Source organism: Vipera ursinii (assembly GCF_947247035.1).
Source record: "Vipera ursinii genome assembly, chromosome: 14".
NCBI classification, from domain to species: Eukaryota; Metazoa; Chordata; class Lepidosauria; order Squamata; family Viperidae; genus Vipera; species Vipera ursinii.
The window spans coordinates 1496206-1513814 of record NC_139527.1 but is presented as its reverse complement, the minus strand read 5'-3'; the positions used below and the strand labels follow the sequence as shown (position 1 = coordinate 1513814).

The 17609-nt window shown below is 51.2% G+C and overlaps 2 protein-coding genes across 4 annotated transcripts in view; one reads left to right on the top strand and one right to left on the bottom strand.

Annotated features, from left to right (window-relative positions):
* The window catches only part of KDM2B (lysine demethylase 2B), a 32081-nt gene extending 26620 nt beyond the window's left edge, over positions 1-5461 (bottom strand). The window contains exons 1-5 of one of the 2 annotated variants that reach the window (XM_083373443.1): positions 5273-5461; positions 3872-4016; positions 2043-2121; positions 880-926; positions 207-385 (exon numbers count right to left, since the gene is read on the bottom strand). In XM_083373443.1, coding sequence (XP_083229569.1) covers positions 207-385; positions 880-926; positions 2043-2121; positions 3872-4016; positions 5273-5305 — 483 coding nt within the window. In that variant the 5' untranslated portion in view covers positions 5306-5461. Of the gene's footprint in view, positions 1-206; positions 386-879; positions 927-2042; positions 2122-3871; positions 4017-5272 lie in introns of those variants that run through there. The other variant, XM_083373444.1, reaches the window with a different exon arrangement.
* Positions 5260-17374, top strand: LOC310646772 (calcium release-activated calcium channel protein 1). 2 transcript variants are annotated; one of them, XM_083373447.1, is made up of 2 exons: positions 5260-5367; positions 14527-17374. In XM_083373447.1, exon 2 carries the CDS (start codon positions 14533-14535, stop codon positions 15091-15093), a length of 561 nt encoding a protein of 186 aa, XP_083229573.1. In that variant the 5' UTR covers positions 5260-5367; positions 14527-14532; the 3' UTR covers positions 15094-17374. The 2 variants fall into 2 exon arrangements, with proteins under 2 accessions (XP_083229573.1, XP_083229572.1); XM_083373446.1 differs by lacking the exon at positions 5260-5367 and adding an exon at positions 8058-8260.
* The last annotated feature ends 235 nt before the right edge of the window (positions 17375-17609 follow it).

Below are 17609 nucleotides of genomic sequence, written 5' to 3'. Positions count from 1 at the left end.
GGATGCTCTCACGAACCCCAAACTCAAAGAAGATGCTCTCATTGACCCCAAGTTCACCCCAAATTCACTGGGATCCCCCATTGACCCTAAGCTCAACTGGGATGTTCTCGTTGTCCCCCCAAGCTCAACTGGGATGCTCCCATTTGACCCCAAGTTCAATGAGGATGCTCTCATTCACTCCAAACTCGGTCAGAATCTCCACTTACCACATTGGGACGCTTGACAATATTGGCCAGTTTGGTGTGGCTGAATTCCAGGCTGATCATGTTGTACAGTTTCTCGCGCTCCACCTCAGGGGTTTCGTAGTACCGCACAAATTGAGCCATGCTCATTTCAATGCCTTTTTGGGTGTTCACATCCACTACATCCACGATCCGTCGGCTCCCTGGAAGAGTTTGGAAAAGGAAGGTTGATGGGAAAATACAGCAAAGATTTTATTCCTAGCAAAAACTTTCAAAATAAACACAAGAAAATTCAAAATATTGTATAGTGAGAATCAGTTATTCAAACTGGCTGATATTTCTGGTATCTGGTACATCCTACAAGATACCCAGGATCAGCTTGATAATTATTATACTGGCTTCACTTTTGTATTCAAATTAACTTTTAATCATCCTTAGTATTCTCCCCTAAACAAGAAGGAAGATACTGAAATTATATCATGAATTTTCAATTCTCAGACATGGCTCTATTCTACAAAATATAGATTTGGGTACAACTGCTGCCTGCAACCTGGGTTATGTGTTCTTGGTTCAGCTTCTCACTTGCATAATTTACACATAATACCCTGTTTGTTCTTTTATTTAAAACAAAAACAAAACTCAAATCAGAACATCAACACATCATTTCTGCATTATGGAAAGATGCACAGAAACTTACCCACAAGCATTTTAGCATCTTGGACAGTGAAGTCTGGATCGGGCATTCTGAAATGACGAAAGGCGTAGGTATTAAACTCAATGCAAAACAGAGAGCTGAAATCAGAACAGCAACAGTCTGACCCTGGCTGAGCAGTAATCACAAGGACAGAATTTAAAATCCTCCCTTTCCCCCCACTCATTTGCCAACTGTAGTTCTTGGGAATATCTTCTCTGAATTTGAAGTTTTCTCTCCTGCCTCTGCAGCTGGCAGCCACCATCTTATCTATGTGCCTCTCCTTTTTTCTCTCCTTCCTTCCAAAAAAACCTCTTAGAGCAATGAAGTCACAATGTTCTCCACCATCCTGAGCATCCAAACATCCTTCTACTTCTCTGACCCCTCAGTGCAATTTTTTTTTTAAAAAAAAGAGTTAGTAGTTGGATGGTTCTTTTTGATACTGATGGTTAGACTTCCTTGTTAGGACAATTCTCCTTATCACAGCTTTGACCTGTAAGCCAATCTCAGCATTCCTTTACGACAATTTGAAGATACAAAAAAGAAGACTGGAGACCTTGAATTATCCCAAGGATCATCTTTAGAAAGTTAGGGGTTTTTGCATAACCCGTCTAGGCATTCAGCATCAGTTCTGCTCTTGAATTAAGAGGTTTTCCAAGGTCCTCAATTCCTAGCCAAATTGCAAACCTCAGGGTGGCCCCTTCTCTTCATAGAAAAAATAAAAGTCACATATGTATGACTTGGGCAGCAGAATAGAGCAGAGCAGAGCAGAGAGGAATAGGAATGGAATGGAATAGAACAGAACCTTGGAGGTCATCTAGTCCATCCCCCTGCTCAGGCAGGAAATGGCTGTCCAGTCTCTTCTTAAAAACTTCCAGTGTTGGAGAATTCACCGCTTCTGGAGGCAGGTTGTTCCACTGGCTAATTGTTCTAACTGTCAGGAAATTTCTCCTCAGTTCTCTCCTTGGTTAGTTTCCGATATAAATTTGTTTATCAAATAACGATAAATGAGTGTTTTCTTCTGCAGCGCCTTTCCTCAAGGTAAGAGAAGGGGCTTTGCCACAGCTGAAAGCCCACCAAGCACCCAGTTCCTATCATTTATCCCAGCTTGTTTATAAGACTAGATAAAGACAAAAGGATGATATATATTAAGAATAGGGTGGTCTTACTTAATTCCCAGTCCAGCCTTACTTCGGAAGATGAGAGGGACTTTCAGCGCTTCCCGCTGCACATATTCAAAAGTGAAATCTGGTGGGGGGGAAAGCAGAGAAGGTCAGAGACAGGTCAGTTGTAAGATTTCAGCCATTAAAAAAGAAGCTTGGCAAATACAAGTAGCCTCAACTTACGACCAAAATTGGGATTAGAATTTCTGTTGCTAAGCAAGGCGGTTCTTAAGGAAGTTGCACCGGGTTTTATGTGTTTTTTTTCCTTGGCTGCTAAGTGAAGCGCTGTAGTCGTTAAATAAATCATGCAATCATTAAGCAAATCCCTGCTTCCCCCCCCCCCCTCGCCCCGTGACTTTGAATGTAGGAAGCCTTCTGGGAAGGCCATAATTGTGATCACGTGACCTTGGGGTGCTGTGTCCATTGTAAATACACGTTGGTTGCCAAGCAACCTGAATGTTGATCACATGACTGCAGGGATGGTGTACCGGTTATAAGTGTGAGAATTGGTTGTTAAGTGACTTTTATCAGTGCCATGCAGCTCTAAATGGCCGCTAAACAAATGGTTGTAAGTCAAAAAAACATCTGTGGAAGAAATCAACATTCTTAAGAGTAGCTGTTTAGTCGTAGTCCTAATACACTTAGCTTCTAGCTTAGCAAGTCTGAACTCAGACACCAGGTTTAGTTTTTCAAAGCGAAATTCTTCTAACCTCCTTCCTCGTCCTACGTCCGTCGTTCAGCAGAGTTAACAAAATGATACATGCATGTATGCTTTAGACAAGGGGTGTTTTTTTTGGAGCTGGTTCTGTAATTTTACATTTCTTTCAAGCTCAGTGTTGAGAATCATTAATGTACTGGGCTGTTTCCTTCCAAAAGAGGTCAAGCGTGGGCTAGGTTTGTCCTCATCCTAATAACTCTCTGCCTCTAGTTTCTCCTCTTCAGAACAACCCTGCGAGGCAGCTTAGGATATGCCAGCAAAGGTGACAGACTCAAGGTTAATCAGCAAAGCCTCCTCTGAAGGAGACTTCATTTCAAGATGCCACTAAACTCTCGACCATCTCTCCATGAATTACATTTTAATTGGCAATCGCTCAAAAGGGAAAAGTTAACAAACTTTCAATCACGGGAAACCCAGGCTAAACATTTTAAAAAGCTGCTTTGGTTCCAAAAAAGCCCCAAATCCTAGGAACATTTAGCAGGGAGTTAGACCCAATAAACAGATTTGAGGACTACTTTCCGGGAAAATGGACTTAAAATGTCCATTGAAAGACAGTCCCTATAAGCTAAGATGTGCCAGAGAACAAATTATCCATCCTGTTCTAGCCTCTCCAGTTATTTGGCACTACAAATCCCACCATCCCCAGCCAGGCCCAAGTCAGCACATCTGGAGCCTGAGAAAAGCAACCAGAACCCAGACTACAAAGCCCATCCCTCTCCCTAGGTCCCGGCCAATCCTCAAGTCTGAGGTAAAATATTCTGGGCCTCAGCTGAGTCCTTGGAGGGGGTCTCCATTTTCTCTCTGCCCACCGGAAAAGGGACCCTCACTCTCTCTCCCCTCAACCGCCTCAGTCCAGGGCCGGGGGCAGCTGGGAAAGTCAGGCTCAAGGGGAAGGTGGGGATCCAGCAGGGCCCGAGGAGACCCCTCCGAAGGGAGGGGAGGAAGCCCAGGGCCCAACCGGGCAGGGGGCGGCGGCAGGGACAGGCCGGCCGGGAGCGCGCATCTGCCTGGGCGGCGTCACCGGCTTCCCCCGGCCCGGCGGCGGCGGCGGCTGGCGGGAAATACGAAGCCGGGCCGGGCGGCACGTGGGCGGAGGCGGCGGGGCCGCGGCGCTCACCTTGGCCGTCCATGGGCCGCACGAAGTCCCCGCGGTAGCTGCGGCTCCTCAGCTTCTCCTCCAGGTCGAAGCCGCGCACGCTGACGATCTCCTCCACGTCGGACAGGTCCTCGTTCTCGTCGTAGAGCCGCCGGCCGATGCAGCGCTGCACGGGGGCAGAGAAGGCGAGGGGCGCGTGGCTGGGGGAGCCCGGGCAGGGGCCCGCGGGCGCCGCGCTGGCCAGGGAGGGAGGGGGCAGCCCCGCATCGGCCCCTCGCTGCGCCGCTTAGGCCAGGGGTCGGCAACCTCGGCTCTTTTATGACTCGTGGACTTCAACTCCCAGAATTCCTGAGCCAGCATAGCTGGCTCAGGAATTCTGGGAGTTGAAGTCCACGAGTCATAAAAGAGCCGAGGTTGCCGACCCCTGGCTTAGGCCAAGAGGCGAGGCGGCCCCGCTTGCTCCGTCCGGGCGTCGCTCTGACCCGTGTTTCGGGGGCGCGCGCGTGTGAACCTGCCCGGGGACTCGGGTGCTTCTCGACTCGGGGCCACAAACCCCCGCTGTTGCTCCCCCCCCCCGCTGCAGGGTATTGCTCCTGCGTTCTGCCTGCGAGGGACCCTCCTCTCCCCCGCCCCAGGCCCCTTCTCTGCCCCCGTTCACACGACCACTCTCCAGATGGCGGGCTTCCCTTAGCAACGGCTCGCCCGACACGCGCCGGGCGAGTCAGCAGCAACAAGCCAGCCCGATTTACATAAGACTCGCAGGCTGCCCGAGTCATACCGGAAGCCGGCCTTTGAAAAAGCAGACGGCGTTATGTAACACGGGGGTCCCCGCCCGCAGCCCCCCCCAACCCACTAGGATCTCTCCCGCCCCCCCACCCAACGCGCGCGTCGCAGCTTCCCAAGCCGGGCTCCGCTTCCCCGGCGCCGAGCGCGGAAATCCCAAGTTTTGGGTGGGGGGTCTTTTCTGCCCAGGGACCAGACCTGGGGATGGGAAAAGGGGGGCTGGGGGGGCGAAGAGAAGGGGAGTTAGGAAAGAATTGAGCCTCCTCGCCCCCTCCCCCCAAAGCAGCAGAGGCAAGGCCCAGATCCCCCCCCAAAAGGCGGCTGCATGTGTAGGGACGCGACTTGCGCGCCCCTCCGCCTAGGATCGGGCTTGCTCCGGCGCAGGGGCGGGAGGGGAGGGGAGGGGGTCCACGCACGAGCCTCCCCTCCCCTCCCCTCTCTCTTTCCCACCCCCCACCCCCGCCGGTAGCAAATCCAGGGTTTCCCCGCGGCTCGTTTAAATGCCCAGCCGGCGCGCAGGGAGCCCGGATCGCGCCCCCCCGACCGCGGCAAACCCCTCCCGGGGGGGGTCTTTCCTCTCCTCGATCTCGCCTTCCCCTTCCCTCCCCCCCCCGCCAACCGAGCCGAGCAAGTACACACCAATCTCCTGGGCGAGCCTCTTTCTGCCTCCATGATCTGAGCACTTTCATCTCTTAAGAGAGTCAACAGTTCCTCCTTTGGGTCCTACTGCAAAGGTCGGCGGGGGTTCCTGCCGGGCTGGGCCCCAAAACTGGGGCGGGGGGGGCAACCGAGAGAGAGAGAGAGAGAGGAAACCCCCGGAAAATTCCCCCACCTCCCCCTCCCCTTCCTCCCTCCCTGCCAATTTAGAGGCTTCCCAAATAGCCCAACTCCCGACAAGAAAAGCAGCCTGGCCCCCCCCCGCCTGGGTTGCAAAAGGCCATCCGGGTCTCTCTCTCTCTCTCTAAAGTTTTGCTCCCCCCCCCGGGCGATCCGCACTTTCTTTTAGAGGCGGGAGGAGGGAGGGGGGGGCAAGCCGGAGCAGCTCCGAAAGCGAAGGATCGCTCAGCGGGGGTGGGGGGGAGGAGGGGTGGGCGATGCTTTATGTTGTTGTTGTTTTTTCTGCTTTTGTGGTTGTTTGTTTGTTCTTTTGCTTTCCCCTGCGGGGGCGGGAGGGGGGGGTTTTCTAGGTTTTCTTATGCAAAAAGTCCCGCCAACAATCCTCCGCGCAGCCTTCGGCGTGCGAGGGGAAGGAGAGGAGGGGGCGCGCAGGCGTCACGCCAGTCCCCGGAACATAAACAGTGGGGAGGGGAGCGGGCCTGCAGGGAGGGAGGGAGGGAGGGAGGGAGGGGGTTGGTGGGGGGGGGAGGAGAAAAGGGAAATCCCGGCTCTGGGCGCCCAGGACCGCTGCTGCCTTCTCGGGGGCGCCCAGGCTGGGAAAGCGCGCGCGGGGATCGGGGAGGGGGGCGACCGGGGGTTGTGGTCGGATCACGAGTCTCCGCCAGCGCGCAGGCGCCGCAACTGGCCTGGGAAGGGGGGGGGGTGAGTGGACGCGCGTGCATGCAGGCACGGCTGGGGGCGTGGCTCTTTCTTTCCCGCGCGGGGGGGGGTCGCTGCGCTCCGGAGCGCCGGAGCAGCGGCTCTTGCAGGCCGCCTTTGACTGGCCGCGCGTGGAGTTGGGGGGGGTTAATGGGGGGACGGGCTGGCAGAGAGACCCTGCAGGCCGCAGGAAGAGGAAACCGCAGGCCGGGGGCCAAGCGTCGCCGCCTCTTCCTGGGCTGGCGAGCCTCGCCTCCTCCTCCTCCTCCTCCTCCTGCTCCTGCTGCCCGGAGCCAGTGCAGACGTGGAAGGGGGCGAGCGCACGTGGGAAAGCCTTTGCCCCCCGAATTGGGGCTTGCATCTTTCGGGGGGTGGTGCGTGGGGCGGGGGGATGGAGCGCGGCGAGCTCTCGGTCCGTTACCCGGGTGGCCAGGGGCGCGGGTGGGGCGGCCTTCGCTCCCTCGCGGCGGTGGGTTTGGGTGGGCCAGGGGTCGGCCACCTCGGCTCTTTTATGACTCGTGGACTTCAACTCCCAGAATTCCTGAGCCAGCTATGCTGGCTCAGGAATTCTGGGAGTTGAAGTCCACGAGTCATAAAAGAGCCGAGGTGGCCGACCCCTGGGGTGGGCGAAGAAGGTGTCTTGGCCACGGGAGGAAGGGCCGCTCCTGCCCGCGGTGCCCGGAGATGATGGGCGTCCTCGACCGAGCCGGATGGAGCAGCCCCCCTTAGTGGATTGGGAGTGGGGAGGTTTCCCGCGTGGATCGGGTGTCCCGTGGAAGTTTCATCTCCTGCGTGGAAGGGGGAGGCACGCGGCAGAGATGACCCAACGGGATTTTTGCTTCCATTTCAATTTTCCCAGCAAATAAAAACGTCAGATGTGAGAATTGGGCTTTTTGCTCTCTGTTCCCTAAAAGTGGCAGGAGGGTAAAGTATCCAAATTCGGACTGATGTGGCTACTAAACTCTTCCTAATGGGGTGGCTGTTAAACTGGGGGAGGGGAGGGGTGTTGCCATTCAAGCTTTCCTGCAGACCCCCGCCTGGACCTCGTGACCCTCTTCCCAAACCATCGGTGCATCCATTTCTCTTATATAAGGCACCTTAACCATTGTTAAACGGCCCAGATAGCTTTGAAATGAGGTGTATAGCAAATAATAAAATTATCATCATCATTTTAAAAACAGCACCTGGTGATGAAACCCAGGGCTGGCTGACAAACCCCAAGCTGGGGGAGATGGATTCCATTGCATAAACCACGATTTCCAGCTTGGCACCGATTCCCAAGTTGCCTTGGCCGCCCCAAAGTTTACACCGAGGAAAAGTCGTAGCCCAGCCTGGTTACTCTACGGGGAGATTTCATTCTACCCATAATTTGTAGCTCAAGGTTGCCCTGCGGGGTTGCTTGCTGGTGTCCTTGCGTTCGTTTCATGACCCGACCGGGTAGCGTTAGCGGTGCTAGCGGGGAGTGGGCTTTTGCACCTCCTACAACTGATCCTCGACTTGGGTCACGAAAGGTCTGCAAGAAATCACCCAGGACCCCCACGGTCTTCCTTCTCCACGCCACCAACCCCGCTCCCTTCTGGCACTGATGACGTTCCCTAGTCGGGCCACGAAACGTCTGCATGAAAACCACCCGGGAGCCCTCGTTTCAATCTCGGCTGGGGAGGCGGGGGGGGGGTCTCTTCCAGATGCCGGACTTCAACTCCCAGATGTCCGGAGGCCCCGCTTCCGGGGAGTCGAGTCGGCACAGCCGGCGGCGGACCCCCTCCTGCCGGCCCAGGGCTCTCCCCCTCCGCAAGGGGGTCGTGCCGGGCCGGGCCTGGGCGGGCGTGCCGCGGAGGGGCGGGCGGCTGACATCCGGCGCTGGCCCGGCCCCGGGGGCGGCGCGGGTGGCAGGCGGGCCGGCGGGCGGGCTGGCGGAGCGGCAGCGGCGAGCCGAGGAGGGGGCGACGGCCCGGCGGGGCTGGCTGGGGGCGCCCGATGAGCCTCAACGAGCACTCGATGCAGGCGCTGTCCTGGCGGAAGCTCTACCTCAGCCGGGCCAAGCTCAAAGCCTCCAGCCGCACCTCGGCGCTCCTCTCCGGCTTCGCCATGGTGAGCGGGGGCGCGGGGCCCGCGGGGGAGGGGGGAAGGGCCCGCCTGGCCGCGGAGGATGGGCTAGGCCAGGGGTCGGCAAGCTCGGCTCTTTTATGACTCGTGGACTTCAACTCCCAGAATTCCTGAGCCAGCTACGCTGGCTCAGGAATTCTGGGAGTTGAAGTCCACGAGTCATAAAAGAGCCGAGGTTGCCGACCTCTGGGCTAGGCAGTCGCGGAGGGGCCAGGGCGGAAGAGCCCCCCCACACGCACGCACGCCGCTTGGGGGGCCCCCCGGAGGAGCCTTTGGGGAGGGGGCTGTGAAGGCGTGCAAAAGGCCGGGCGCAGACCTAGCCCCGCACCGGGAATTCTGTGGGTCCCGCTTGGTCCCCCCCCTTTTTTTTTTGCACCGGTCCCTCTGGTTCCGAGCGTGCCTGTTGGCCTCCCCGCGTGTTTGCCCTTTCCACGTGCGGAGTCCACGCGTCTTCCTGCCTTTGCAACGGGCTTCTCGCCAGGGGCTTGGGAGGTCCATCTCCTGTCGGGTTGAGTCGGGTTGCGAACGTCGCCCGGAATCTTTCTTGCCTGCCCACCCTGTGCCCCATCCCACTTTTATTTCTCTATTGAAATTGACTCGCTGCCCATCTCGACCGCAAGGTGACTCCGGGCTGCTTACCACGTTAACATTATTATTTTATTATTTGTAAGCGGCCACTGGCCCGCCTGCCTCCTCCTCCTCCTCTTATCCCCTCCAAACAACAATCCTGTGAGGTGGGTTGGGCTGAACAAGAGAAAGGTTGGCCCAAAGTCACTCAGCTGGCTTCCCTGGCTAAGGCGGGACTAGAATTCAGCATCTCCTAGCTTCTAGGCCAGCGTAACACCGGACAGTTTCTTGAGTGCTGTGTGAATCCTCAGTTACAAGATCAAAGGTTACCTAGCATGGCAAACTGCCAAGCTGACCCCCATCCCACTAATGGGTGTTCTGGCTGGAAATATCATTTCCCAGCACGCTCAGCGGAAGAGACACTTGACTGGGGAATTCTGGGAATTTGGAGTTTCCAGATGGAGATAGGTGAAATTGCTACCCATTGCAAAGTGTTTGGACCCACAGGTGGTTTATTGTTTCTTTTCGAGCGCTGAAAGGGGTTTCTTGCAGTGACTGAGCTGTCTTTGAAGGCCCTGTCCATACCCTCAAATTAAAAACATGGCATTCCTATCCACAAAAATCAATTCGGCAAACCTAGTTTCTGGCAAATGGCTGTAAAATACACTTGCTGAATGTGTGTTTGCCTTTTCAGATCCAGGTTTTGTTTGTTCATGTCAGAAGCATCGCATTTAAAATAAAGCATGCTCTCTGTGACATACAATTTAAAACATGAAACACAAGATTGAAATATGTACAAGTTAAACAGATCTTGCCCAGAAACTAGCAACATTAATTGCCTTCTGTCGAGGTCCCCAAGTGTAAAGGAAAGGGAGTCCTCCAGTTACAACAGCTCATTTAGTGTCCATTTGAAGTTACAGCAGCACTGAAAAAAGTGAGTTATAGGACCATTTTCCACACTTACGACCGCTGCAGCACCCCCGTGTGATGCTGCAACGTCAAAATTCAGATGCTTCATATTTATGACCTCTGCTGTGTCCCGAGATCACGTGGTCCCCTTTTGCGACCTTCCGACAAGCAAACTGGTCAACGGGGTAACCGGATTCATTTAACAGCTGTGCTGCTAGCTTAACGACTGCAGGGATTCCATTAAGAAGCGTGTCAAGCCAGGTTGTAAAATGGGGTTCTCACATGACAGAGGATAAATTCCAGCCTGCCCGGGGAAGCTCATCCATCCATCCATGAGCAGCCAGGGATTGTTTTAAAAAACGGCACCAGCCGTCTTTTTCCAAGCGTTAAAGAAGCTTTCTGGCGCGTAGCAGTATTTATTTTGCTCTTAGCCAGCTGACTCTCCTCAGAGGTTTAATTCCTCTCTTCTTTTCTTTTTTTAAAGTTGTTGTGCTTCCCGTAGGATTGCCAGGTTTCAGGCGAACGGAACAGGATCTGGTTTCTGAACGAGGCCTTTAGAGAAAGGGGAAACCACAGTTCAAAAGCTTCTCTTCCCTTTTGTATATTTAGGACTGTTTGTTCTAGCAGAGGTTTGACCTCAGGAGGTGCTAAGAATAAAACCCCTCCTTTGTGTTGTAAAAACTTAAAACAGCTTTCTTGGCTTAAAAAGATACACTCGGTACTTGCTCTAAGCTGGGTTTGTTTAACCGTGGACTGTGGAATAAAACACCATTGCTTGAGTGTGTCAGTTTCCTTACGCTGTAAAGCCCGCCCCCCCCCCAAAAAAGCATTATGAAGGCTTAACGTGAACTAAAGAGCCTCTTGTTGCGGGTGAAGAAGGAGAGTGCAAAACTTGGGTTGAAACTTAACATTAAGAAAACCAAGATCATGGCATCTGGCCCTCTCAATTCCTGGCAAATAGATGGGGAAGAAATGGAGGTAGTGACAGATTTTATTTTCCTGGGCTCCAAGATCACTGCAGATGGGGACTGTAGCCAAGAAATTAAAAGACGCTTGCTCCTGGGGAGGAAAGCCATGGCAAATCTAGACAGCACACTAAAAAGCAGAGACGTCACCCCGTCAACAAAAGTGCGTATAGTCAAGGCTATGGTCTTCCCAGTTGCAATGTATGGCAGTGAAAGCTGGACCATAAGAAAGGCTGAGCGCCAAAGAATTGAAGCCTTTGAACTATGGTGCCGGAGAAGACTCCTGCGAGTCCCTTGGACTGCAAGGCGATCAAACCGGTCAGTCCTAGAGGAGATCAACCCTGACTGCTCTTTAGAAGGCCAGATCCTGAAGCTAAAACTCAAATACTTTGGCCACCTAATGAGAAGGAAGGACTCACTGGAGAAGAGCCTAATGCTGGGAAAGATCGAGGGCAAGAGAAGAAGGGGACGACAGAGAATGAGGTGGCTGGATGGAGTCACTGAAGCAGTAGGCGTGAGCTTAAAGGGACTCCAGAAGATGGTAGAGGACAGGGAGGCCTGGAGGAATGTTGTCCATAGGGTCGCGATGGGTCGGACACGACTTCGCAGCTAACAACAAAACAACAACAACGTGAAGTGTGAAACATAGCAGATAGTCCTTGACTTACGTCCATTTGTTTAGCGACCACTCAGAGTTACGATGGTGCTGAAATAAAGTGACTGATGACCTGGTCCTCACACTTACGACCATTGCCCCAAGTGGTTGCAATTCGGGCACTTGGCAACCGGCTGCATTTATGATGGTCACAGCTATCCAGATTTTATTGAAATTTATTTGGGACTACCTAGCTTCATTGAAAGGCGGATCTAGCAAAAGGCGGAGATTTCATTTCCTTGTTTACCTTTTCAGAGATCTGACCTGATTAGGGATTTATTTATTTATTTGTGTAGCGTATGGCAACTTTCTTCGGGCAGTTTCTTTCAAATGGAAATGCAGGAAGTCCTCGACTTAGCAACAGTTTGTTTAGAGTCCGTTCAAAGGCACAACAGCACTGGAAAAGGTGACTGACATGATTGTTTTTCACACTTACGGCCTTTGAAGAATCCCCAGGGTCAGGTGATCAAAATTCGGATGCGTGGCAACTGACTCATATTAATGATGGCTGCACCATCCCGGGGGGGGGTGTCACGTGATCCACTTTTTGCAGCCTGACAACCAAAAGACAAGGGGGGAAGATGGATTCACTTAACGACAAGGTTCCTAGCCTAACAACTGCAGCGATTCGCTTAACAACTTTGGCAAGGAAAGTCGTAAAATGGGGGCAAAACTCGCTTAACAAGTGTTTCATGTAGCAGCAGAAATTTTGGGCTCCCTTGCGGTCATAAGTCAAGGACTTATGACTGTACAGGTTTTTGGAAACTCGGTCGGGATAGAGATTGGATTCAGCTGAATCGACACACGGAATGAAGGCCGGATTCCTCCTTCGCTTTCTACACCTTCCGATCACCCACCATTTCGTGGGGCCAGTTTATGCAGAAATAAAAACCAAGATTGTTTCTCTTTCTTTCTCCAAAGAAATCCTGGAAAAATAAAAACACCAGCTTTGCACGAGCGCCGAGGTCCGGCTTTAATCGGTTAAAGCTTGCAAGCTTTGTTCTTTTCCAAAACCTGAAATCACCTGATTTGGTGGCAATCTTGGCAATGAATTTTTTTCCCCCTAATTGGCCAGGTTGTATTTTAGCATACCACTAATGCTAGTGACCGAGCATTTTAACTGGGTTGTTTTTTTTTTAAAAAAAATTCCACCTGGAGGAAGAAAGCAGCTTGTATTCTTCTGAATTGTAATCTATTTGTCCTATCTCAGTTCCCTGCTAAACTGGGGGGGGAGTGTTTTTTACATTGGCAGTGGAATAAAAGCCGGAAGTGTTTTGTTTTGCTGTTTTTAATTGGCGCAGCTAACAGTTCGGTTTGAGGCAGGTTTTTAATTTCCTTTGTACCTCTTCAGGCCAGATTGCAAGGTGGTTTTTCTCCGTTCCTGGAAAAAGAAGACGGCAGTTCCATAAATGCGTCACTGCCGATTCTCTTAGCATCTCTGAGCAAACGGGCTGGCTGCCTGCCCAAAATTCAATTGATCTTTTCTCTTTTTTTCTTTTCTTAGCCTCCTTTCTCAGCTGGAAGAGCAATGGAGGCTCCCAGGATGTCAATTGGAAAACGAGGAGGTTTTTGGCAGTGATTTCTCTTTCTCCATAAAGCAAAATTTGACTTTTTCTTCCGCTGTTTGGAAGCCTTAATGGATTCACCTTTCAGAATTAAATAAAATAAAATAAAATAAAAATCCTGGGCGGTAAAAACGGGTGACAGGGATAGAGATTTTGGTGCTTTGTGGTCCCTTGATGCCGCCTACCTTTTGAGAACCTCACCTAGTTTTGGGAAGGTGGATGTTCAAAGTTTAGGGGGTGAAACTGTCAGGCACCCCTTCCCATCAGCAAAGGATGAGTTTTTAAACTTTGCTGGACATTTGGGTTCCCGAGAACGCTTTCCTTTGACAGCCCATCTGTTTCCTTCCTCTTTCTCCAAAGCCAGTTCTCGTCTGTCGATCAGAAGTTTGAAAACTTATGTTTCCTCCCTGTAGTTTTGGAGTTTTTATTTGGCACTTAACGTTTTCTGCAAATCTAGCCGTTGCTCTTTGCAAACTATGGCGGGTTTGACTAACTATGGTTAAACAAAGTTTGGACTTGGCATGAGAAGCGAACCGTTAGTTTTATTGATGGTTTGCTCTCATGCTAACCAGAGTTATATTGGATATTTTTTTGTTTGTTTTCCACACCAAGGGTTCAATCACGGTTAAGGAGTTTCCTGTATAGTAAACACATTTGGGCGACTTTCGTTTTACCTTTTATTCCCCTTGGTGTAAGAAACTAAAGCAACACCCGTGTACAATTACTGGAAAACAGCCACTCATCTGAAACTCTTCTAAAGAATTGCCCACACGGTTTCAACTCTGCGTAAGCAACCACGAGGTTCATACCTTGTTTTTCATTAAAATGGGACTTCTGAAAAGAAAGTTTCATTTCAGCACCAGCGATTCATGCTGTGACGTTTTTCCTGAAGCTCACAAAATCATAGCAATTACTCAGCCTGAGGCCTCAGTAAGGCATGTAAGCTGAGAGAACACTTTTCCTCAAGCATTTGATACGCTATGGTTCACCGCTTGGCAACTGACTCACATTTATGACGGTTGCACTGTCCCAGGTTCCCCTCTTGCGACCTTCTGACAAGCAAGCCAGATTCACTTAACAACCGCGTTACTCCCTTAACAATTGCAGGGATTCACTTTAACAACTCTGGCAAGAAAGGTAAAATGGGGCAAAACTTGCTTTACAAATGTCTCGCCTAGCGACAGAAATGTTGGGTCAGTTGTGGTTGTAAGTCAAAGACAACCTGCAGTCTTGTTTCTACCAGTTGGTCCTTCTGAGTAAGGAGGCCCCTTTAGGCCATAATGCTGAGGGCCCAGAAAAGCTGTATGGTGACATTCTCGTGAAATACCAACCCTAGATAACCAAAAAAAGATTAACCATCGAGTCCAGATAATGCCTCCTGTAGGACACCTTTCAGGAAAGAAGTCATGAGGCCCCTTGCTCTGACTTTAGGGCCAGCTTGGAAGGTTTTCAGACTGGAGCATGTCTCAGTGTCAGTTGGAGTAGAATTCCACGAATGAAGGGGACACCACCAACAGGGCCCCGTCATTCAGGTCCCTCAGCCTCAAAAGCTGTTTGAGAGCCTTTTCTTCATTGTTTCCTCCCTTCCAGGTGGCCATGGTGGAAGTCCAGCTAGATGCGGAACACGACTACCCTCCAGGACTCTTGATAGCCTTCAGCGCTTGCACGACCGTCCTGGTGGCCGTCCACCTCTTTGCCTTGATGATCAGCACCTGCATCTTGCCCAACATTGAGGCTGTCAGCAACGTCCACAACCTCAACTCGGTCAAGGAGTCGCCCCACGAGCGCATGCACCGCCACATTGAGCTGGCTTGGGCCTTCTCCACCGTCATCGGGACTCTGCTCTTCTTGGCCGAGGTGGTGCTTCTCTGTTGGGTCAAATTCCACCCGCTGAAGAAGAAGACAGGCCCCAACATGCAGGCCAGCAACGGCACCATCACTGCCGGTGAGGCTGCGGCCATCACCTCCACCACCATCATGGTCCCCTTCGGGATAGTCTTCATCATCTTTGCCGTCCACTTTTATCGTTCGCTGGTGACTCACAAGACAGATCGCCAGTTCCAGGAGCTGAACGAGCTGGCCGAGTTTGCCCGCTTGCAGGATCAGCTGGACCACAGAGGGGACTCCTTACCTTCTCCCGGTGGCCATTATGCCTAGAAAAGTGCCTTCAGGTTGGGAAGATCAAAGACGGTGGAGCCAACCAAGTTCTTCTGAACTTTCCGGGCCCGAATTTGTTTGAGCGGCAATCTCTGCATAGGGAGAGAGGTTACAGGAGTAAAATCTGGCCGCTGACTTCTTAGGGCCTTTAAGAAGTAATAGTAAACCAATAAAAGGCAAAAGAATTGTTCTTGTCAGATTGTGAAATATGAACATCTAGGATTCCTGCCCATCACCCACTGCTCTCCTGGACCTCGCTGTGAACCGGGTTTGAAGTGGTTCATCAACAGAGAAAATGCAAAAAAAAAAAAATTTGACCGTGAGTGGGTGGGAGAATTAGAGATCTGGAGGGAAGCAGTTTACCTTGGACTCTTTTATGTCAAATAACAGGCTGGCTGGAGTCGTGCATTGCCTGGAGGCAGAAGTTCTTGAGAACATCCAGGGTCTTAAGTTTGGTTTTGTTCACCGACTGAAGCAAAACAGGCAAGAGAGAGACACCCAGAGCCACCCCCCCAGCCATAGGTCAGCCCATAACCAGCTTCTAAGAAGCAGCTTTTCCTTTTTAAAAGGAAAGCAAAAGCCCTGGTTTCTAGTCCTCATTGAGGCAGAGATAGTTTTAAAGACCCGTCTACCCTGCCTGTTGAAAATTTTACAACTTTGCAGGGAGCGAGTACGCAAATCCGGCTGGGAAGATTTTTTTTCTACCCTTTAATTTTTCCTGCCACTCCCAGGTTTCGGAGAGTTCAGAAAAGTCAGCGTGTGTTTCCCGGGGCTTTTGTCAGAATCTGGTTTCCATTTTTGCAGAAAGAGGGACATTTTTTTTGTTTTTGCCAGTCTTCCATAATTTCTTTTAAGGATAGAAGGCACAATAATCTCTGAATCTACCATTACAGGCCTTTCCGCTCCAGGGACGAATTCTTAATTACCATATTTCCCCCAAATCGGTGGGGTTGCCGTGCCTGGAAATCAAGCAAATTATAAACCAACGTATCTGGAGAGAACCAGGCTGAGGAACAGACCGGCCTTAAGGAAAGGCCGACGAAACTCTGTGGGTTTGTGTGTGCATGTGTGCGTGCATATGTATCAGGAAAGCATTATCCCCCGGCATAAATCATTTATATTCCCGCCTTGCAGAATTCTGTTTAAAAGAAAGCTTCTATGCTAACCTCTTTGCCCACTGAAGCTGGACCAGGGTCAGAAAACAGAGGGAAGAGCCATTTTAACAAACAAAAGACTTTTAGGTTTTCGGTGAGATTTTTGACAGATCATCTCTTGAGATGAATGCAGGAATTCTGAATTGAGTGTCTGCAAAGCTTCTGGCTGAATGTTTTTTTTTTTTTACCCTTACTTTGAGATGATTAAGTTGAAGGACCTGACTTGACTGGCCCCTGTCTCCACGTCTCTTGACATGGAACGGAAAACCAGCAAACTGGGAATGTATGTGGTGACATACCTGGCCATTATTTCAATGGCGGATGCACTGGCTAAGTCCCAGGAAGTCAGAGGGAGGGGACCTGCCCTCCCTTTCCTATAAATTGATTACAGTTCCCATCAGCGGATATGAAAGACGAGGGATCTGGAATCCAAAATCACTTATTAAGCACCCCTTGCCTCTTTCTGTTGTGAGCTGTCGCTTGGCTGTTCTCCACAGACGTTCTGCAGATCTTTGAGGAGCTGTGGTCCCAACCCTCTGAAGGGCAGACAATTGGGGATGACCCAGGCCAACACCGGCTAGAGAGAATGAATTGCCCTCCCCACGATGGGTCCCATGCCATTTGTTTGGTGTGCTTCCTGATCATTTAGAAGCAGACGTTCCTCTTATCTAGTGCTGCCTTGACAGAGTTTGCACTTTGTTTACATGACTACTGGAGTATCTCAGAAGGGTTTAACCACTGGTTTAACCTTCCATTTTTTTTTAGCTTGGGATCCTTGAATGCCGGGCTTAAACATCACGGCTGCTCCTCTTCCGGTTTAAAGACACCGGGGTGGTTGACTGTTGGGTTTCCCGGAAAAATGTTTGGCTTTACCCTCTCTTGAAAATAAAGATGGACTCTTCCTTGTTTAAGCAGGTCTCTTTACCTACCTACTTCAAAGTTCACGAGAGAGGAGAGACCTGGAATGTGATCTGAGAAATGAAAGAAAGCAAACTTTCCTCTTTGTCGAAGTCTTTGTCGAAGACTGCAAGGACCAAAACAGCTGCTTTGAGAGTCACAATCTGCCCCCATTCCGGCAGCCGTTGGGTGTGGGTTAGAGACTTCCTTCCTGAGAAAATACAGTGAGAGGGAGGTTGGGGAGGGAGAGATGGTGCCTAGGTGGGATTTGGGGCCAGGAGTTCAAAAAAGACTGGGAAACTGACCGGAGCAAGCTGCTGTCGATCCCAAAGGGCAAAGTGTTTGGTTGTAGTTTAAAGCCAGTGGTTGCACTGAATTATTAATGCAATGGAGGAAATCACTAAATCTCTTCTTTTATCTCATCCTATCAACTGAATTCGATTTATCATGTTTTTTTTTCTTTTT